This window comes from Argiope bruennichi, chromosome 2, assembly GCF_947563725.1.
Source record: "Argiope bruennichi chromosome 2, qqArgBrue1.1, whole genome shotgun sequence".
Classification (NCBI taxonomy): Eukaryota; Metazoa; Arthropoda; class Arachnida; order Araneae; family Araneidae; genus Argiope; species Argiope bruennichi.
In genome coordinates this window covers 91,946,701-91,971,018 of record NC_079152.1, presented here as the reverse complement: position 1 = coordinate 91,971,018, position 24,318 = coordinate 91,946,701, and the positions used below count along the sequence as shown (strand labels likewise).

At 27.0% G+C, this 24,318-nt stretch overlaps 1 protein-coding gene across 1 annotated transcript in view; it reads right to left on the bottom strand.

Annotated features, from left to right (window-relative positions):
* The window catches only part of LOC129960749 (potassium voltage-gated channel subfamily H member 2-like), a 631,583-nt gene that overhangs the window by 293,428 nt on the left and 313,837 nt on the right, over positions 1–24,318 (bottom strand). Inside the window, exons 3-5 of the mRNA XM_056074363.1 lie at positions 13,744–13,890; positions 10,175–10,267; positions 5,362–5,589 (exon numbers count right to left, since the gene is read on the bottom strand). Coding sequence (XP_055930338.1) covers positions 5,362–5,589; positions 10,175–10,267; positions 13,744–13,890 — 468 coding nt within the window. The remainder of the gene's footprint in view (positions 1–5,361; positions 5,590–10,174; positions 10,268–13,743; positions 13,891–24,318) is intronic.

Genomic DNA, 24,318 nt, shown 5'->3' with positions numbered 1-24,318 from the left:
TGGTTATTTAGAAATTAATCAATGTAATTTAGAATTCCATTATTTTATGAAACATGCTACTTTCAGTTATGAACAATGTAATAATTTTTAAGAAAAGTTTTAAAGAAAAATTTTAACTTAGAATGATTTGTAGTAATTGGAAAAAATTACAAAAATAACGATACTTCATAAAGCTAAAAATTGGTGTTCATAAAGCAAACATATGGCATAACATAATATAAAAATAAATTACCAGATAATTTCTTCTTTTTAAAAATTAGATCATGTTAATAATATGCAAACTGAATGTGTCGGTTTGGTGTAGAGCAATTATTTATATGAAGAGTATGAATATCTAGAGTGGCATAGTTAATATAATTACCCTAATAAATTTATAGGGTTATTGTTCCTGTCAATTAGGCAATGATGAAACCTTATGTTAGCGACAGAAGTTGATCTTGCAAAGCTATTCGGTAGCCATCAAATGCATCAACCATTATGCCAGTAATTCAGCCATCAATAACACAGACGAAATATATTTTTAACTTCCCTTTAGTCTAAAAATCGATTAAATAATATTGGTTTTCAAAGTTAGCGAGAGTTACTTCACTTCTTTAACAGATAATTAATCTCGTCACGAAGCTTTTTAAATATTTTAAATACTTTTATTTTTCTGTATGTATTTGTATTTTTTTGTATTGTATTAAAATTGTTTATTTTTGTTTTGTTTGGTTTTGTGTATAATAGTCTAATGTTTCTACTTTTATTAGCTTTAAAATAAAAGTAGTAGAATTTTGGAAGGGTTAAATCTTCTTTGTTTACTTAATTTTTTAGCAACGTAATTAGTTAATAATTTTCAGTTACATAATTAGTTATAAATAATAAAAAATGGCAGTGGAGCGTTACTTGCTCGAAGTAATGTAGGGAATCGAGGAAGAGAATGGTTTTTTAAGTAATAAAAATTACTAGACAGAATTCAATGCCGGAAATGTTACAAATTGCTCCAAATGCCAAATTTTTCCAATCAAATATGATTTTCGGTAAAATCTCTAACTAAATTTCTCGGTAGGAATTTAAATGTCGTATAATATAATTAAATTAATATCTATTTATAATATAATTTAATTAGTATCTATTGGCAGGATTAATTAAATTATCATCTTGATAAGAGGGCACACATAAACATGAAGAATTTTTATATAAATTTCAATAGTTATGATTTTTTCTGAAGACATGGGAGTTTCAAATAAGAGATCATCCTCTCAACATACAGACACAGTTTTCTATTTGCAAATATTTTAAGCAAACATTTAATAGATAATAGCATGTAACTCCATATTTTCTTCATACTAAGCAGTATTCCCTACCATTTTGTAAACAAAATAACATTTATCTTTTTTTAGAAAATACCATTACTTTTCTGTTGTTTTTCGCATCTATAATATATAAGTGGTCCCTAGAATTTTGACTTCTTAATCCCATCGATACTTCGAAGTCGTTGCTAGGAATTGTCTATTCGAAAATTCTTGTTTCACCTACACAGCAGAACCTATAGTCTTGCACAAATAAACTCGTGCAGATGACACATTGGTAATGCAGTGAGATTATTTATATAAACTCTATCATATATTTAATAATATAATTAAATTTAGAATGGATCAATTTTTAAAAGTTTTTTTTCTACATTTCCTAAATGATGGAGAATCATTAAAGTTCTACAACATTATTAAATCAAAAATATCAAACTTTAATCTTTTTAAGAAGAAGAAACACATCTAGTCATTTATAAAATGTTGATAATTTAAAATTTTTAATTATGATTTTATAAAGATATGATTATATAAAATTTTTATTGTGATTTTATAAAGATATCGTCATTAGAAATTTTATTTAAATTTATAATTAAATAGAATTCTAAATTTATGCTTTTGTCATTCTACGTAGCATGAAAATGTAATATGGATTTATTATTCATATTGCAATAAAATACTAATAGTTTCTGAATATTTTGGCTTAATTATACGTTAAACGCTTTTACAATAAATAATATTAATATGCTTTATTGCTAAGTACTACCTTTTCCTAAATTCATTGACAAATCAAATAAGAATAGTTCTCATTAAATAAGATAGTTAATTTAAATTAAAAACTTAATTAAAACAATTAAATTTTGAAAATCTTTAATAATAAATCTAAAACTGATTATATAAACAATTTAATTGAGATTTAAGGTTTTTATTAACCTTATAAATATCATAAATGTATAAATAAAAAACAATTAAATGAAGCAAATTTCTTCATCGATGATTTTGAAATATTATTTATATTCTAAGCAAGTAATTCTACTTTTATAGTTATACTCCTTTTCTAGAGCTGTGAAAAACTCAATACGTGGAGATCTTTTTTCAAAACAAATACATATTAAAGAAAATCAACAAATATAACCATTTTATATTTTCATATTATTATATTTAATATTTTTTATATAAAAGAATGCAACTATTTGAATTGCTTTTAAAAAGAAATGGATAAAATTTTGAATAAAATTAAATAACCATTTGAATAAATTTATTTGAAATCATAATTAATAAAATATCATTCTGATTGATACTTAGCAAATGGTGTTTATTTTCTATTCTTAATAATTTTTATTAAAATATTTATTAAAATATCATTTTTTAAAGGGATTTCTTTTGTGCAATAAATTTAAAGAATACTTGTTAATTACATGCAGTCAAACAATGTTGACTTTTGAGTTTCATTTATATCCGGGATCGCATTTTTAATGTAAGGATGGATCCGTACAATGTAAGATCAGTGTATTCCATAGAATACTAAAATAAAAATAATCTATAAAATGTTATATACATATAGGAAAAATCCTTTTCATGATATATTTTATATAAATGCCCACGATAACATTATTAAAAAATTAATTATTATTATAAAAGATTGGTACATTTTATTTATTTTTATTTCTTAAAATATAAAAAAAATCCAAAAGTGTAATGTTGTAATTCTAAATCATGAAAGAGGCAATGATTTTGAAAAAATAATTATAGACAAAAAATTATTAATTCAGGTGAATTTTGCGTTCCTCTTTCTATTTTCAAGAAATAGGCATAATAATATGAAAACAATAATAATTTCTTTTGTTATTTTACGTTAAACACATTCAAATCACTAAAAATCTTTGATTCTGAGGAAATCAGTTTAACATTGCATTGAATTTCATCCTTTATTATTCAGTTTAGTTCTTATAAAGAAAAAAATGAATTTCCCTTATTTTTGTTACGTTTACGGTTTTAATTAAATACTTAATACTAATTGAAACACTGATTTTGCTTCAAAATCTTGAAACTTTACTTAAAAAACAGAATTTTTCTGAATTTTATGTCAGCAAATATTTACTAAAGAAAAATAAGTAAAAGTTGAATGTTTTGTTTATATTTCTTCTCTTACAGATCTTATCGAATTTTTAGAGACTCGTCTTCCTATAAAACACACGCTAAAAATGTCTACATGATTAAAACTTCTGGTATGTCCCAGTAGAGCAATGAGCATAAATATTTTTCTTTCTAAGCATTTGGTGGGCAGAGTTGCAAAATTTCTAAATTCAAATTATTTTAAAGTGCAGTATTTTTTTTTCTCTTTTTCCTCCCTGAAATATCGAATTTGTGATCCTAAATTCCCATTATAACGAGAAAGAAGTTATGATAAAGATTAAGACTACCATAATATAATTAAAAATTATTTTAAATTTAGAATATCAATCTATGAAACCATTTTTAATAATTACAGAAATAGAAAAGAACTTCAAATTGTCCAATAATGTAAAAGAAAAAATATTAAATTAGTTAATTAAAATATTAATTAGTCAATTAAATAGATTTAATTTTTTTAAATATTGAACATTTCGCATAAAATTTTTAATTTACAGCTCACATCCTTATTTCATGCATGGTTTATATTTCATTTATTGCATCAGATCATCTTGAAGAAAGCAAATATATATTATACTTGCAAGACTTAGTAAATATTGAGTAGATATTCTTTGATCTTTCGTTTTACGATATTTTCTCGAGGAATTTTTTTTAGTATTCTAATTCAAAATTGGTCCATCATCACAAAATATGTTTATTTTTTTCTTCTTTCTAATAGTAGCACATTCCATGACAATATGTCTTTCATTTTGATAAATTGATAAATATTAATTTTTTTATTCTCTTTTGTTCCATTTACGTGATAATTTTAAATATAAAATTCTTGTCGAGGCATAATATATAATATATTGAAATGAATATTTAAGCAATATTTTTCAATGCCTTAATAAACTTTATATCATTCTTTTTAAAATGAATAGTATATATTTACGATCCTCTATTATTCAAGAATTTATCAGTATGATATTACAGATAATTTAATAGCATTACAATGATAATATGAAGGACAGTGCATTAATTTCATCCAGTATTTATCTCTAGATTTTTCTTTAAAACTTGCATTAACAATATTCTTTTTTTCTATTAGATTTTTTTTAAATTTTCATAAATATTTTATACCAAAAAGTAATAATTCAATTTAAAGAATAAAAGGGTAATTAAGAAAAAAAAATGATTGTTCTCTGTTCGAAGTATTTTTAAAAAGTTCCTTATTCAAAACAATAAAAAATAATAGAAATCTAAATTATCTTTTTATTTCAATAGAACTACCGATGAAAATGAAGAGCAATAATTTGAAGTCCTGCCAAAACATGCATAAATAGAAGTATCCGAAGACCAATAGCGTTATGAAATAATGTCTAATTCTAATCTATTTGTCCAAGATTTGAATAATACATTCAGTTTCTCAACATGCCAGTTAACAGCCATTGACTAGTCGGCTGTAAAAGAGAAGTTTTCAGCTGACCTGCTGTTCGTTGCCATCTATTTCACATTTCATTTCGAAAGTGTTTGCTTTAGTCCTAAACATCAAATAAAATTATGCAATAGAATTAGCACTGCAAATATAAACTTTAATTGGAAATAACCAGCGCAAATTTTCCTTTAGTCAGCAAGATACCATTAAGTAGAGTTTTCACAAGGAACTCATGATAAGAGAATTGGATTGGAATCTAATTTACAGAGCTCCTTCATTTCGCCAAGGCTGACAATAATACCAAGTCAGCAAAATCAAGATGGTTAACAATAACTATTTTTAGTGTTGTTTATCTGGTCAATCATCTCGATTGGCGACTTGGGAACTTTGATGAAATGAAGTGGCACTCTTATCTAGATTATCAACAAGAGTCAGCAGATCTTAATTAAGTGATTTGAACTGGATCAATTATATGATACTCATTGGAATAAAATCTGTATTTTTGAACTAAGTAAAGGCACTCACTATTGAATTGCTTTCGAGAGCTGTCACTCTCGACTTCCACAGCAGTACTGGCACCGCGAGGTGCCGCATAGTCTCCTCTCGTGGATTGAGAATCGGCATCTTTCTGGGAGGTTACAGTTACTGTTCTGGAACGTTGGTGGATGGAATCGGGCGACTCAGCGGTCAGTTCTTGGTCCTCTGTTTGTGTGCGTCGTCCTGAAAACTTCAATTTCATCTTCTTCCAGCGATCTACAGGTAGATAGATGGGAATCATAATTCGTTAAATAAATACTAGTAAAATGTATTTGATGCTTTTATATTTAACCTTGTTAAATGATTTAAAAGAATTCTTAACATAAAGTGATAAAATATATATTAGAATGTATGATAGGGTACTGATTTAGAATTTATAAAATTTGAAAATGACGCATTTTATGGTATATTAGTTCTAAATCAGTATCATGATATTATACCTCATAACGAATGATAATTATTCATTCAAAATCTTCAATAAGAGAGCAAAATTTAAAAAAAAGATATATTTATTGTGTTAATTCACTGAAGTCGAAAAGAAAATATTCATTTAAACAAAGCCATTCACTTCCTGAAACTGTATGCATGTAAAGCATCCATTAGGGCATACATGAAATTACAAAAATAGTTGGATTTTATGACAAAGGAAACATTTTTTTTATAAAACAGAGAACTATTATGTGAGTCAGTTTATAAATCTTCTCAGTTATTACTAATAATATTTTTAGAAATTCATCGGCAAAATGTTATCAATAAGCAAATGATAATTACGAAATATTATTATTTAGAACAGAAGGGATGAAATGAGAAAACAATACATTAATATACTCTGTGTACAGAAAAATACCACAATGAATGTAATAAGGGCTAATGCTTCATTGGCTAGCGTGTTTAAGGTCATTCTTAGCTACTGGAAGTATCATGTCTTCTTCTAGAAATTCCATAATTTTAATTATCTGTGCCATAAATCCTTTAATCGAGCAATATTTAGGGACAAGATCGATAAATTTTTCACACTATGCTAGGTGAATTGTAAGATTTTTGCTGTAAGTTAAGTAGCTATGTAAGGACTTGGATCACATATGTCTCCGCAGAACTTGTGTATATAGGGCACAAAGATCCAATATCCTGTGGTTAGCTGACTAATTTTTTAGTTGGAAAAGGCTAGGTTCGTATGAGTATGGTGTATCAATAGGAAAGTTCAACGCCTCGTCTCTCAGAGTTTTTATATTTCCTAACAAATTTAAAGGAAATATTTTTTGAAATTTTTCTTCAGATGAGATTTTGAGAGATCTATTCTGATGTTAACAGCACTATCATTAGCAGCCTATCTAGCTGACTAACTAGCAACCTTTTACCAGTACTCCTGAATGCTCTTTAACTCAGGAAAGGCAACTTCAGTTATTAACCAACTTCAAATATGTAAGACGTCCTGAGCAATGGATGAAATTGGTTGGAGAACCGTAAGAGTTTGGGAGGGGGGAGGGGGTAGATTGGCCATTTATGCCAATCAGGCAGTTTAGCAGAGATTGTTGAATTAATCAGCAGTTGGGTTTACTTAGAGCAAAAAGCATTCCTATTGGTTTCGCTTATATATGATGAATAAACTTTTTGAGGTAAATACAGAATTCAAAAGCTGTTTCTTTCCAGTTTTTGACCCATCGGTAAAAATACGGAATTCGTTTAAATATGGGTGCCATTTTCCTTCCGGGGAGAAGAGATTAGACTTGAGAAGACTGTCTAGGGGTGTTTCATATAAAATTCCCAAGTCCTTTTAAATCACTAAGTAGAAAGTTTAAAGAATATACCATTAATAAAAAAAGCCTCAATGACTAAGCCATATAAAACAATAATATATAACGATATGCAAAAATCTATAATGTCTTTGATTATAATAATATATACCCACAAAATTTTGTAAGAAAATTATTAACAGTTCTTAAGTTTTATTGGAGATCTTATAATGTATTGCAAGCATAACTTTTTGCTTGAAGTTCAAGATGCATAGGCTTTAAATTATCAAATTAAAAAAGTGCAAAAGTTAGTCAAATAATCTAATTTCGCATCTTATCATGATCCATTTTAAGTAAGTATAAAATTTTTTTTAATTACAATAAAAATGAAAGGAAAATTATGTTTTTAGTCAATAAATTTGATTATATTTAGTTACTAATATAAATCTCGGAATTTTCAGTCTATTTGTGTATACCCTTTTATTTTGAGACTTTTTTTTTAAATAATAAAACACATTCCAGAACAGTTGGATTTTAATATGAAGATAGCATTAAATGTAAATTTTTAATGTCAGCCATAAAATAATCGAAATTAATAAAAAACTTTTAATGAAATAATATGCCAGAAAATAATCCAATTTACAAATTTTTACTTGTTTATCTCAAAATATTTTCTCTAGAATATGAAATTATATCTGATAACTGTTGCACAATTTAGAAAAAGAAAGAATTTTCCATCCTGCTAAAATTTTTCAGCAGCAGAAGTCAAAAGAAAATACAGAAATAAATACTTATTCAATAAGCAGGAAGAAAAAAAAGTACTTTACAAGAAAAAAAATTTTGTTTGAAAAAATTGCTAACTAATATAATAATATTTCAGTATTACAATATCATTAACTATACACAATATTTTATTTACATGTTAGAGATAACTCCAATATATGATTCAAGGCAAGCAATGTAGCAGATTTTAGGTTAGATTTAATTTTCTTGTGTCAAAAGGTAAGTCAAAAGGAATTTCGGATCGCGGCATCTATTTCTATTGAAAGCCAGTGCAAAGCAGAAATAACTTGCAAAAGTGTTACTGAAGTAGATTGTAGCACTGGCATCAAGAACTGTCTATTCTAGTGGAAGCCAGTTAGATGCTGTGTGCACGTGGAGGGCATCCTTTCGCTGTTCATTGTTGTTTATAAGGCATCTATGTCTAAGAGAGAAGCCAGTGCAAAGCATCATTAGTTGAAGCATGGTAGCTGAATTATAACAAGCAGATTAAAATATAGATTTCACTTTTAATCGTTTTATTAAATGAACAAATTATTATTTGTTACGGTAATGCAGTTTATAAATTTCTGATGTATAAAACTGCTCTTAGCATGAACAATGAAACCCTCCTCTCAAATTCAACGAATTGTGACTTATTTATTTCTGCATTGAAGACAGAAATCCAAAAGTCCATGATTATGTAGATAATTGTACAACTTATAGAACATACATGTTTGTATATACTTACATATAAATTCTTTATTTTCCTTTTGGTAACTTCCTCTAAGTTATAAAAATCGAATAAATGAGGTAAAAATGGAAAATATCAATTCAAATGTATTCGTCCGCATATTTTGTAGTATTTTGAGATGCTATGAAATAAGAGTATTAAATTCTCAAACTTACTGTTCATTCAAACGAAGTACAAATAAGAAATTTAAATAATTATATTTCTGAGGTATTATTCAGCAATTTAAATATATATTAACCAAAAAATTTGAAATCTGCTGTTACAAATTTCAAGTTATCATGTGAGAGCATTATTTTCTTAAGTCATATCGTATCATTCCGATAGAAATCCGACTGAAACACATGAGTTAATTGAATTAGTTTACTGCAGATTAAAGAGTGTATAGATTATGAATTAAAAGTGAGTGTAAAATTCCTACAACTGAGTTGATGATTGGTAGAAACACGCAGTTGAATATTTTGATGAATGACTACAAAGCATTTAAAAAGATTATTTCCGATAGTGTATCAAATTGAATTAACAATATTATTAACATTAAGTGAAAACGTTATAAACTAATTGATATCCTTAAAAAGTTTAATTTTTTCAGTTTTAAAGTAGTACAAAGACGTTTTGTGAGAAGATAATTGAATTTGGAAGATATGAATATCAATTTCCGGAAGGAAGTCATAATGATTACAACTAGGCTTAAGATTAATGTACAGTCGCCAAAGTTGAAATATTTGGAGAGATTTCTTACCAAATGTAATCGTAATAATTTTTATGGCAACCTCTAAAAGCCTTTTGTTATCATTTCTGGTATCCATCCAGGATGGCAATCTTTGAGCTAGCTTTTGGATATTGTCACAATTGTGACGTGCTGTCCAGACAGGAGAATCTATTATATGAAGGACATTCGCACCGAGATACAACTTTTTACTGGCGAAAAGTTGCCAAACGTAACAACTTTTTTTATCTTTTTCTAATAACTCTAAAAGCGAAAAATCAAAAGCGATAAATCTCAATTTTCTGTCCGTGTGTTTTGAAATTTTAAAAACTCAAACCAAAGCAGCATTATGTTCTCACATGATAAAAACTATCTACAAATGGTTATTTAAATTTAAATTTTAACCAAAAAAATGTTTAATAACATGTGACATAAATCTGAAGTAGTCAGTAAAAGCCTTGTATTAAAACATTTGGGTAGATCATCCATCATCAATAAGAATAGCAAGAGTGGTTAATATTTCAAACGATTTCTGCTGAATAAAAACAGATTCTAATTTATCGATTGTAAAGTGCTAAATTTCTAGGATATATTAAAATTTTGAAGATATGTTTCAATCTTCCAGTAGTAAATTACTTTAGTAATTTGTATATATTTTTCAATGGAATGACTTTTCCTGATATTTTAATATGCAATAATTATGAAATACACGGCTGAGAAGGATTGGTGTTAGACAGGCAACTATCTCTAGCGTTAGTGATGTTAAGTAGGCAAGTGTGAAATAGCTCTCTGTTAGCAGCATGCTGACTGTGAGTGAGAGAGCTCAGAGTAGGTAATTTGTAAAAGAACCTTCGCAGCCTTTCAGCGGTAATTCTCTGGCATGTCCCGGCTTCAGTCGGCTTCGTGGTACAAGGCGCCATAAAGCGGGAAACCTGTTTAGGACTGAAACAGTGTAAAGTGTTAATTCAACAAGATTCTTACCTCTGGCAGCGCAGCCTTCCATTGATCTATTAAGAAAATTCCCTAATAAATATATAAAAAAACATCTTCATTTAATTTATTAACCTTTGTTATGGGAATTATCTTTTATGTTTCTTTAATTCCATTTTATTTCGAAATTTTATTGGATATAAAAACTGGAAATTAATTAGTAAATATCACACATTTTTCTGTAAACAAAGATGTTTTATAAGTAAAACAATTGATGAGTGTTTACGTTTGATTAAAATTATTGAAATTAAGTAAATCCGGTTAATGTGAAAGACAAATAAATCAAAATATTTGAGTGGAATCTTGAATAAAATTAGTTTTGAAGAAACTTTTACTATTGATGCTCCAATGACGCTATAATGAAATAACCAATAGCTACAAGTTCCAGTTTTTATTAAATTATATATAATACATATACAGAAAAAATGCTTGACACTTGTTTTTTTTAATACTCCCTCTATTACAATAAAATAATTCATTTATATCTAATTAAAAATTTCAAATATTTATTTTGTTTATTCGCACTTTACTTTATAAGATATTTATTACGAGAAAAGATAATTTTTATTTATTTCTTATCTATTTTGACATTGCCTTTTGTAGTCGGTAAAGATTTTTTTGGAAGGCTGCGCTTTGCATGCAAACCCATATAAAAGATATAAAAAGATTATCCTGTAAGAAACATCTTGAAGATCATATCATAATAAAAATATAAAATTTCATGGATATTGTCATACTATTTTATTTAAATATAAAATGCATCTTTTCTGCAAGATAGTGAGAAAAAAAGAATTTGCATAAATATGCTAATTATTTCTTATAATAATACAAACACTCAAAATGTCATAATATAATATAGCTGAAAGAAAAAAAAATGTATTATTTCAAAAATTATTTGAAAAAATGAGTAATAAAATGAAGGCAATTATGTTTTCCGGTGATATCATTACAGTTGCTAAATAAACATTAAATTTGTTAAAGAGTAATTTTACTTCAAAAAACAAACAAACTAAGAGATAGAAATTTGCTTAAATGTGTGTTTTATATTAAACGCATGAATAAATATAATAGGACCTTAATTACCTTCTATATTAAATAATTAGATATTATCAAATATTATATTATAATTATTTATGTACTATTTTTTTTAAATAAAAAAAAAACTTAGGAAGCCAAGGAAAACTGGTTTATAAGATCTTCAAGATCCAAGAGAATTTTAATATGATTTTAAAATATTAAACGAAAAATTATTTTATTCATAAATTTTGTCAGAAACAATAACACATATTAATATTTGAAATTATATCATTGCTAATAAATTAAAGAAATTCTAATATTATTTTTCTCGTGACGCAAATAATATAAATTTTTAGTAAAAATTAGATACCATATATAAAAGAATTTTTTAAGTCGCATAATTGACACAAAGATGATAATGCATAATTGTAATACAATCGATCGGTTGTGTAATCAATCGATAAAGCATAAAGAAATTTATTTTATTCTTTAATGCAAATTCTTTTTATTGAATACCACTAAATATATTATTTTTTAAATCCTCAAATTAAAAAAAAACATGTACGTGACCTAATTATAAAACAAATTCTTGTAAATTAAAGATTTTAAGTTCTGTTTGCAAGTTAGTATAAAATATGTTATTTTATGAATCCTGGAATTATTGATTCTTTAAATTTTGTTACTTTTTTTAAAAGCTGCAAATAAAATAATGACCCATAGAATTTTTAATTTACTGGATTATTTACTAAATTGCTTTATTTCTGGATAAAGTTTCATGAAAGATATTTTTAAAATTATGATGAATTTATACGGCATTGGACGAAAAATATTTGTCTAATTGTATGAGCAATATGTGCCATAATTTTTATGTATATCAATATGTGTTTTCATCGAGATGTCTTCTTTTTATCCGCATAATTTCTAATTTTGTAATTTATAGCTAAAAATAGCAAAAATATATTGCTGAGACATAATTTAAGCATAAATTTATGGCTATACAAAGCGACAATCTGAAAATCAAAAAGACAAAGCAAATATAACTTGAATACAAGTAAATAAATAAAAAAAATTGATGTTGTAAGAAATTTATTATTATTTTTTGTATTTCTGAAGTTAATATATAAAGGAATAAATTGTAAACACTCCTTTATATAAAAACGGAATTTGATTAAAATAGATTGAATAAATTCTGGATTTCTTTAAAATCTCTTTTGCGAGCTTTTGGTAAAATTTTGGAACGCAATTTAAGCGACAGACATCTTATATTTCCAGGAAAATCTCTAACAATAGAGGCAGATGGAGCATTCTTATTTCAATGAATATATTTAAACTTATATTGACATTTTGAAATTGAATAAAATAGCTAGGCAAGAATGAATAGAAGATAAGATAAATATATGAATTCAGCTATGTTGAAACCTTATTTTCAAACCATAAAATAGATGTTTCGTGAAAAATATTCTAAATGTGTTATAATCATGTTTTCTTTGATGTTTAGATAAAGCTGCATTTTATAAATAGTTCAACCTAGGTAATTGGAAGGTTAGTTTTATTTTCGTCGGCAACCTTTTCAAAGAATATGCTAACATTTATGTCTTGAGTTTCAAAGAAATAACTTCATATTTTATAAGAAATGAATACATTAACTAAATAGACCATTAAAATTGCATGAATTTCTTTGCTTTTTCAAGTACAGCAGGAAGTAATTTCTGAATAATAGTAATAGCAGGAAGTAATTTTGTTTCTTTTTTTGAATTCAAACATCCGATCATGTTTGTTGTAAAGTTCATATACTTTGTTCTTTGCAATGCAATTCAAAAACACAATTTCCCTTTACCATACACATAGTTGCTAAAAAATCATCTAATTATAAATGATTTATAAAAAAATAAATAATCATCATTACTAACTTCAGAAAATAAATATTTTTGGTACTGAAATTATGTAATTTAATTTTGAAATGTAAATTCGATACTTTAAATATAATTAAATTCTCTTTCAGCCAAATATTTCGAAATAATACATAGGAAATATTTCCTTAATTGTACAGTAGATGTTCATAAATTTGTAAAATAAAATTCCGTGCCATATTTAAAACATAAATAAATATTATAATTTTTAAAAAATATTTTCAAATTAATCACGGCGTTAATAATTCACTTGAATCTTCAATAAAAACGACCGTTCCCATTATGGAATAATTGAAGTATGTGAATATTAAATGCTGCGAAAAATTTTCGTTTCTTTGATTCTCCATGATCTATTTTTGTTATCTATCCATCAGACAAGACCTTCAAAGATCCATGATTCTCCCCTGCTACCGAAATAATTACAATAAGAAATATCGCAGTATTCCTTAATGAGATCTCTCTTTTAATGAGCAAAGGCAAGTAACCAAAAAAATGACTCACGGATTCTGGCAGGACTTGGGAGAGGAGATACCGCTGCATCCCGGTAGGGGGCGTTCGTGATGTCCTCGAAGTTGATGATAAACATACATATCACTCCGTCTTCATTACGAATGGGAGCTGTCACCTGACTGCACAAGAATTTTGACCCTGTAGCATATGAGAGAGGGAAAAAATTAGAAAATGACTTTTATTTCTAAAAGCATAAATTCATATTATTTTTTATGTTTATATGCTTTGCTCTGATTTCCTTAAGTTATGATACCTTCAATCAATAAAATATAATTACGATTATAAAGATCATACGACATACGATTTTTTTTTTCAGTCTTCTTATTTATACACTTTTTTTATTTTGGGAGAATTATTAAGCATGAGCAGAGTATAATTGAAACAAAAAAGTAATGGACATATAGGATTACTCACTGCTACATTGATTAAAAATAGTAATAACTTTCTTGTAAACAAAACACAATATGCAAGGAAGTTTAAAGTTTCGTTTGTTTATATTATAATACCATATTCTGTAAATATATTAATACAACATCGTAGAAAGTTTAATGTTTTGTTTGTGTACTTAATAAATCATACCGTGTAAACATCTGAATACAATATGGAAGGATATAAAGATTTTTGCGCATGTTATAATTACCCAGTTTCGTCCTATAATTATAATGGTGAGATCTGTACAGAAATCATCTTCATTACTACGTGAATCATTATCCATTGTCTTTACTTCATTCACTATAGTAGGCACATAAGATGTTAACAAATATTCAAATATTAATCTCAATGGAATAAAGACAGAAAAGTTAAGTTAAGAAAATTTGGGAAACATATTATCCATTTTTGAAACAGTATGCGGTTACCGCACATTAGTGATTGGGAATAGGTGTACAATTCATGGTTATTGTACAGATGCAATCTGTGTGACCTGTTGCTCTATGTGATTACATAGAGCAACAGGGTACAAAACTTTCTTCTTTTTTTGGCTACGTTCAGATTTTTTCATCGTTGTTTGCTAGAAAGTTATAAAAATTCATAATTTCTGCAATTATTTACTTTAAATAAATCTGATAAATAATTTTTGGTAGTGCATCAGTAACGAAAATCATCTTTTAGTAATCAAATCAAAGCAATGTTTTTAATTTTTTCATAAATGTTTGTGCACTTAATATGCTAAGATAACGTACTATAAAAATCTAATATACTAAAAAGTATTTACTTTCTCATATTTTTTATCAATTATATATTTAAATAAAACGATACTACTGATCTTAAAACAATAATTATCTGATCAGTATATAATACCCAAACTGACAATTCTTTTTTCCATTATTTTTTAAGTACAAGATTTAAAATTCAGAAACATATTATAACTCTTTTAATGGAATATATAAGAAATCGCTTTAATTATAAAAGGAGTTTCTTGTTTAATATAGGTAACATTAGAAGCGGTGCAAATGTGCGATAAAAAGGAAACACCCAAAAATTATTGTAACTGAAAGAAAAAAGACCGTAATAAATCAGTCAGTTTTTCAAGACTTGAATATTGCATGTTTTATGCAAAAGCATATTGCATGTTTTATGCAGTTTTTGTCTAGACGATTTAAAAAGATAATACGTCGAAGTAATTTTAAGTAAAATTTTCTGTATGATCGATTTTTCTTATAAAATAAATAAATAAAAATTCTTTTCAATTCTTAAAGTTCCATAATTTGAATGTAAAGTGGATAAATTTTACGAGATAGTGAAAATTATCTTCGAAATTTTACGAAAATTCCTGAAAATAGTAGAATTAATATTCTAAAAATGGGTTAAAAGTTTTGTACAAAATTATTTTCCAGATTATCCGAAATAAAATGTTTTTATCTCATGAATAATGTGAATGAAATGATAATAATGATTAAAAATAATTGAGAAATGTTTTACAGAATGAATATTTACTATGAAGAGTAATTAAATTGTAAAATTAGCATGATGGAATTGGACACTTGCTTGACGTAGATATTCGCTTCAATGCCAGCTCCTACACCTTTTCCACAGCTTGAGCGTTAAATTTTTGTGAAAGCTTCGAAAATTTAACTAAATAGAAATTTTAAATCTGATTGCAGAGATTGCTTAAAATAAGGATTAGGTGTGAGACGGAAAAGCATCGATTAAATGTGAGATTGTAATAAAAGATTTCAAATAAAAGAATTCATCTTAAACTATCTGTAATTAGTTTTAAGAGTGTGAATAGCATATTATAATCTTCAAAGAATATTAAAATGATGTTTATTTTACTCTGGTATTAAATCGAAAAACAGAAGAGTAGTGATATTATGTTGTTATTCAGTTTGAAACATAAAAGATTTTCACCTTTTATGTTATGTCGCGCAACTTATCTGAATAAATCTTTTAAGAGATTAATATAGAAGTGCATTTCAAATTTATTTAATGCTTAAAATCATAACAAATATTAATCTTCAAACTGGGTGTGATACACAATGATCTGTGAAATTGTTATGGTATAAGGGATTATATTTTTATGTAAATCAAGGCATTCGTTTCATACGGCTCCATTACTTTCCTAGAAGACATCCAATTCTACGCCTTTTGAAATGTAACCATTTTCCTTTCATTTCGCATGCGTCGCTTAACATAAAGGGAGTGTAGTGAATTTAATATTACTTCTCATGAAATGGAAAAGGAGTTGGAGACTTAAAGCTCGAAATAAAGCGCTTCTACAACTTAAATCGTATAATTTAACCATGTTTCTAGAATAAAACGGCAGAGTTCAAGAAAGGGACTTAGCGACTAAAATTTATACTTTTTGGTACGAAGTAATTTCAAATCCATAAAGCAGTACTTTATCGTTGTTGTGAGCTAGAGACCTATTGTTTTTTTAAATGCAATTGTTTAGAATTTTATTGATGTACTTAAATAAAATGGAAGAAGTAAAATAATTCGAGAGTTTCATAATATTGAAAAAAGAACTTATAGACATTTTTATATGAAAACTTGAAATTAAGGTCTCAGTTAAAGGTGTTTTACGTGAACCAATTGGTCTTAATTTAACCCCATTTAAAATTACTAGAATTTTATTTAAAGTAATTAGTAAAACCGAAGATTCAATCCTTTAGCCGTAACCATTTGATAAATTCCGCCAAATTTCTATTTTATATGAAAGATAATGACCCTTATTTAAGACATAAATAGTTGCCTGTCCCCTCCCGCTGCATTTTCAAGAAAAATTTCAGAAAAAGCACTTTCCCTTTCATTCTCCACAGGGGATAAAAACCACGATAGTTTTCTACAACTATTGTATAGATTTCACCAATTTTTATTTCATACGAAAGTGCATGAATTCTAGGCATATCATCAGTGGTCACCTGGCCTTATCGTCTTCAAAGTTTGAAAGGTATTACAAAATAAATCTTTAACAAAGCACCCAATTTCAACTACTGGAGGAAATTCGGCAATACAGTTTCGTCACCTTACAAACATAGCTAATAAGTCATAATGCTCTGTATTTATTGTGGAAGTTTAATTTTAAAAAATAGGTTATTTTTGTTGTGATAACACATAACACTTATTTCCACAAAATTATTAATAAGGCTAATTATATACTCTTAACCGATGGTCTAATTTAATAGAACCAACATGATGGTTTAATACTGTAACGAATTTGTAATGTTGATTCCTTGAGCAGTACATTTCTTGGTAATGAAGATAATTTTACAGAAATTGTAACGGCTTTTGAATGGATACCGAATCAATACCTTTCCAGCGTTGGCGACAGAATTGCTGACCACTTGGCAGCTTTGTGACGAACTTGGCTACAAAAATGAAATAGCCAAAATAATTCAAGTATTTTGCAATAACTCCATTAGGACTCGAGCTCCAACGTTTGATCTGGAACATTTGATGTCCTGCGATAGTAATGGAATCTAGAGATGTTGCAGTAGAGTGAGTCCTCCCTTATGGAGTGTTAATCTCTAACTAGCTCTCTCTATCGAATAAATTATCGTTATCGAGCCTTTTAGATATTTAACCGCCCATTCACTAAACAGATTTTCAAAAATAATACTATTATGTCTAATCACTGAAGTCACCTAGTTTTTATAGTTGTATAATAGTTTCTATAATAATTTATTGAAGTTTTAACGTATATAAAGATTCACTGTTACTTGAAAAAAAGTTTATTTTTTCTGAACACTAATGCACATTAATTAAAATAAAAAATAAAAATTTTGAAATGAAATGTTTCTGTGCTAGACAGTACTATATTTCAAGTTTATTTGAATTAAAATACCTCAAAGGTGAAAATCATAAATAAAAATTGATGCTTGGTTAAATTATCGATTATATAGATTTTATTTAATTTTTAAAAACAAAATATTTTTGGAAAATATATTTTTTAAAATTCAAATTATACTTTTTGTTTGTACATATTTTTTTTCTAAAATGAACAAGCAGATGGCTCAAATTTATTAAAAGATTTTTTTTCTATCAAAATAAAATAACATTTTGTAATATTATTCTTAGAATAATTTTACAAGATAATTAACAAATGTAAAAATATATATTCAGAAAGAAAATGAAAATAAAAAAACATTTGTAAGAAAGCATCAACTTATGATTAAGAAGTTGTTATTAATTCGCTTCCTGCACCGTCTGTTTGTCTGTTAGATACAAATTTTTCAATCGATTTTAAATTAATTTCCCGATGGGCAAGAGAATTGTATCTTTAAATATGGTTCAGAACAGGTTGCCAATGCAATATTAATTCACTTTTTGTCTGTTCGGCATAAATTTTGCAATCGATTAAAAAACATTCATTACCGATAGATGGAACCATGTTAAATCGTTAGGTCATTGGGAAGATAGTTTAAAACTGATTGTGATTTCACACACATAAAACCAAAGAGCATAAAATAATTATTTAAATTTAAAAGAATACTTTATCACGTTTTGAAGTGCCCCCAAATTGCCAGATGTGGGACCCTCCTTTAAATACGGTCATCTAGCCAATTAGTGTAAGTCCAAATAAGGAACCACATGTGCGTTTTCCAGGGAAATAAATCGTGTCTTCGAAAGGGGTGAGTGTCAAACCCTCCAGATGTCAATCTTCATTTTTTTCCCACTATGAAGGATGGATCATCAACGGACATTCCCACGGTCGACCGGAGACCATTTAGATTTGTTCTGAACGGTTATTGGGTACCCGGGAGCCCAAGTGCACCAATGTGAAATGAGAGGTGGAGTTTGAGAGAAAAATAAAATGCGAGATTTTTCGGAAGAAAAGAGTGAGTGATCGTGAAGAAAGGTCAGAGACGCTTCGTGTGAATCAGACTTCTGAGAAATTCCACCCGAAGGAAATTCAGTGGATTCCGAGAGCTACCCCTGTAGTAGCCTGAGACGCTAACAGCCTGTTAGCTGTTCTTGTGAAGTGGTTTCCTTCGAAATTATTCGAGGAACTATTTTTGTTTAATTTTCAACAGTGAAGTAAATAATACCATTCATTTAACCTAGATGAGAAAGAGTTGTTTCTATGTAAGTAAGGCTGTAAATAAAGAAAAACGCTATCCTTTATTTGATCGGACAGGATCAAGTAATTACAGTACCATTCACAACAGTACATTATTTTCGAATTTTATTCATTTATTTATTAATTCTGAATGTTGAAAATACATGCCAGAATGATAAGAAAATGCAGAATGATTTTTTGTGAAAATTCAACTCAAAACAATTATATATACTTATTTTATGGAGAAATAAATAAATCTTTGTATTAAGTAAATAATTATACATCGAAATACTTTTCCGAAGGCAAAAAGTTAATTAATATAAATATACGAGAATACAGAATAGATTTCATCTCAAAAGAAGAATAAAGCTTGCTAATTATTTCTCCCGGTAAAGCGTGCCGTTAATTAAATTCAAAAATTCCTCTTCCAGCAATGAATCAATATAATTTTTTTCATATTCCTGAATTTGTCTGGAAAAAATTTAATAAAATTGATATAAATTAAAAGAGACGATATAGCTTATGTTTATATTAGAGATGTATCAAATTAACTAATGCAAAACATTCACAAAATAGAGTAACTCATCAAACATTTTCATTATTTTACCAAATCTTACAGAACTTTTTAAATGTAATAAAATTTTGCATTATTTAAAAATGCATTAAATTTTTATAAAATTCCGATTCTTACCTCATTTTCATAATCATAATAAACCCAGAGAAAATTCTTGAAGCTTTTAATTTCAGATTAAATTTGTTTAAAATAACATGAGCATAAGAATGTCTAAAAATCTTAATAGATAAAACTAGTATGAAAGCATTCTTACTTTAAAATATCTCTAAAAAATGGAATATTTTCTTATAACATATCAATTCAGAAATTAAGTCCGTTTAATGCGTTTAAGCTGCTACTTCCTTTTTACCAAACGATTTTACGAGAAATACATCTAAATAAAAAAGTTAATTATCAGAATTAATTTTATTTATTTTATCAGAAAACGATTTTTATTTTGTTTTGCTTTAAAAAATGCTAGCTAAAATTTTGATAAATTATTTTTAATGCAAAGATGTTTTCTTGCTCTCGTATTAAATTAAATAAAAGTATTTTATGAAGTTAAATTCAGAATTAAATTCATCAATTAAAATTTAGTGATAAAAATTTAAGATCTTAGTACATTGTATTTATTATAGCTGCTCTTAATGTCAAAAATTGTTATTGTGCTATTTAAATATTTGTTTTGGCATTTATTTTTGCACTGATAACATATCTTTAATTCTTATATGACAATTTCAATAAAGATCATTCTTGTAAGGTTACAGGTCCATCACAAATTGACAACCAATGTAATACATATCATATATACTTTATAACTATATGTTTCAGTGAATGACATAGTACGCAAGTATCAGTCATTTAATATCTTATGTTGTAATATGATATTTTGTGCAAACCTTTTCGACATAAAAAGAATTTTATTGTTCAATTTTTTGCAGTTTTAATTTAAAGTAAAAGAAGAATTTCATTCTTAAATATTCATCATATTTCTACTAAAACAATTCCTAGAATTAAAAACATCAGCCACAAAACCTCAAAAAATATTTTGGAAACTTCATACTGAATACTGGTCGATTAGGCATTAAAAATTTCCCCATTACACTGATGTATATATTTTCTCAATCACTTGTAATCATTAAAAATTTTATCTTGTTAAAAATTAATTAAAATTTACAAAATATTTAATTTAGGTAACCAAACTTCTAAAATTTGTTTTTAACTACTAATAAAATATATCTTGAAATAGCTTAATTATTCAACCCAACACGAAGGAGCAAGTAGAAAACGATTTTATCAAATTAAACGCAATATCAGAACAACAAAAAAAAATTTCTAATATCAAAGTTTGAATAATATAATGAATTAGATTTGGATCGCTTTTTTTATGTAGTCACAATTTTATTCCATTCAATTTTCTGACTTTATTTAATTCTCTAAATTTTTTTATTATCATAAATTTCTAATTATATTATAAGCAGTGGTATTCGTAAGCATTACTAAAATATAAATTAGAAACTAAATCACATTATCATTTAATTTTATTCGAGTTATTTTTTTCACTCAAATTATTTAAAACATTTAATGTTTTTATAAATAAATTAATATGTGTGATGCAAAAAATGTGTGCCCCCATTTTACGTTTTCTGAGCTTCTCTTCGAATCTTCATATAATAGACTTTTCATAATTCAGGTATGATAACTGGAAACTTAAAAAACATTTCCGCATGACATCTACCTTTTTTTCTTTTAGCAAAAAAAAAAAAAAAAAAAAAAAAAACGCAGGAAAAATGAGAACAGTAACGTTTTTATTTATACCCAAAAATTATTTAAAATTGTAAAAAAATAAAATATTAAAGAAAAAATGGGTGACCGAGAGATGTATATTGGGTATTCTTATGAAACTCTTAGCTGTTCGGTAAGATAACATGCACTTGTCAAGTAATCAATAATAACCACATAACATTAACCGATTAAAGAGAAAAAACAATCCCTTTTTTTAAAGATATGTTTATGATTCAACGATAAGTGATATCATTTTGAAAGATCTTTATTTTCTAAGTTATTCGATCGAGATTTGGATTAATATTTTTAGGGGAAGAGATTTTATTCTATTACATCACGAACAACATTTATTTGTTTCTCATGTTTGTTTGTTTTTATTTTCGTTTTAACCATTCTTATACCTCAAATGTTCTGTCAGGTTCAATTTTGATGGACCTAAAAACAGTCATTGTGCCGTTTGAATAATAATAATTGTTTGAGCATCCTTGCACCAGTTCTTGGATTTATTCCCATAGTTAAAAAACCCCAATAAATAAAATCTAGATGTAAAATATTGAATACAAATGTGTATATTCATTCTAAGCAAAAAGAATGAATATCAACATTTTTTTGGAAACACTTACATACATTCACAATCACCCTCCACATTCAGCCAACTCACAAATTTTATGTACAAATAAAGTTTTCTTTTTTCATATAACTGCTGTTCCATTTAATAGATTAAGATTCCTTTTAGACTCAATAATAGAAAGAAACTAACTCTCAGAAAATAAAATTCTTTCTTATCCTTTCACCATCTTGGTATTCTGGTTGCAGTTCTCCTTGCTAACTTAAGATTTTATTTTTTCGGTACGCAAATTTATATTTAGTTCATTTTATCTATTTCTCGTAGTTTGAGAAAGAGAATCAATATTGCAATACATTCAGAAAAAATTAGATATTCAAGAGCAATATTTTCTTTAAAAAATTCTTTTATATATCATTGCATTCATTTGACGACACTCTTGGCTTTTCTTTAAGCCTTTTAATTGTAGTTTTTGGCTCAATATTGGATATATAATGAACAGAAAAACAGAGATTATTTTATAGCATCTAAAAGTATTTTCGACCAAAATCAGACAACATTTAGTTGTCGATTTTATGGGTCGTCTAGAATATTAATTTCCATATTATTTTACAAATTTGTCAGTATCTTCGAAATCAAAACTCATATAATATCTCCAAAATTTTACTAAACCAAATTCTAAATAATATTCAATAAATTTACAGAAAAATCAAGTATTGAATCAGTATAAAAATCTTTTAAAGGCTAAAATAATGCATCTTCATTTAATAACTTAAAAATAAATTATTTGGCATCAATTTTAAAAATAGAGTTAATTTATTCCCCAAGGCAATGTTGGTAATTTAAGTGCCAAAAGTCAAGGAAAATTATTTGTTGCGAGAACCTTCAAGTTTTAACTTTGAATTCTAAAGAGTTTAAAAAAAGCCATATTAAAATTCGTCGTGGCTTTTCTTGCTTTAAATATCTTTAAATCCTGAAATAAATTTTTAAATCAATCTTATATAACTAGTCTTCAGTACAAATTTAGAGTTAACATTCTAGAAATAAGATTTTACTCTAATTAACACAAATAAATAGTTAAATTCCAATTATTTTAAAGCACGAATTTAGCACGGAACTGCACTAAATTGAAACTATGCAAATGTTTGTAGATTCTTATAATCGGCTAAATCAGCTCTACAAAACTTGCAGCGAAATAAGTCATATAAATTCTTTCGTTAGCTTAACTTCATGAATAGCATAGTTACAACATATTAACTACTAGGACCACTAAAAGTTAAGACTACTAAAGCGAACAATTGCGCTGTAACATTAGAGGAAAAGCTCGCTAACGTTCGAGTAACTACGCACAGATGAAATTTATTTGCACATCGCCTTAGAAGCACTTTTATTCCTTTTTTAACTCTTTCCGCCATTGGTAAATGGCATTTCGAACCCCCGAAGTCCATGTGATCAAAAATAGCACAGGTATACCTGGGAAACGAGACACGAGCAAACCTAAACCTATCAATGGTAAAAGAAGCAATATTATGGCGTATTTTCGGAAGGAAATTCTTCAACGGTCATTACTGTGGGCCAAAACTATTTCCACCTTCACTTATTTTGCCGTCTCTGGAACTTTGAGATGACTTTCTCCTCGCTTTGCTAGTCATTTTTCTTCTTCCCTGCCAAAGAAACGTCACTCTTTTTTATTTTATTTATTTCGTTATCTCTGCCTTTAAAATAAATCAATATTGGTTGCTTAAGGTGTGAATATTCTCGAACATCTTTTCTCTCTCTTCAGTTCAATTCCATCATGACCAAGATACGGAATCGTCTGCAGAATGTAAGCCGTGAGAAATTGATTTCATTCGTAAGAAAAATGAAAAATAACATTTTTTTGCAGAAAGCACGCAATATCGCTTAGGGCTACCTCTTTACGTGATAACATCGGTTCACTTCGTTATTTCGGATTTTTTTGGAGGATTTTTCTGAAACCGCAATGCATTTTTTATTCTGAAAATAATGGGGAAACAAACATGTTTCAACACTGAAAGTAACAGGCGAATGTCTATACATTGCAAATGATCACGTAGTTACATTCGTTCAAGTAGTAGATGAATGCGATTTTTAAGGGGAATTTTGAGACGAAAATGGCGAAACATTTGCATCAAACTGATTTTG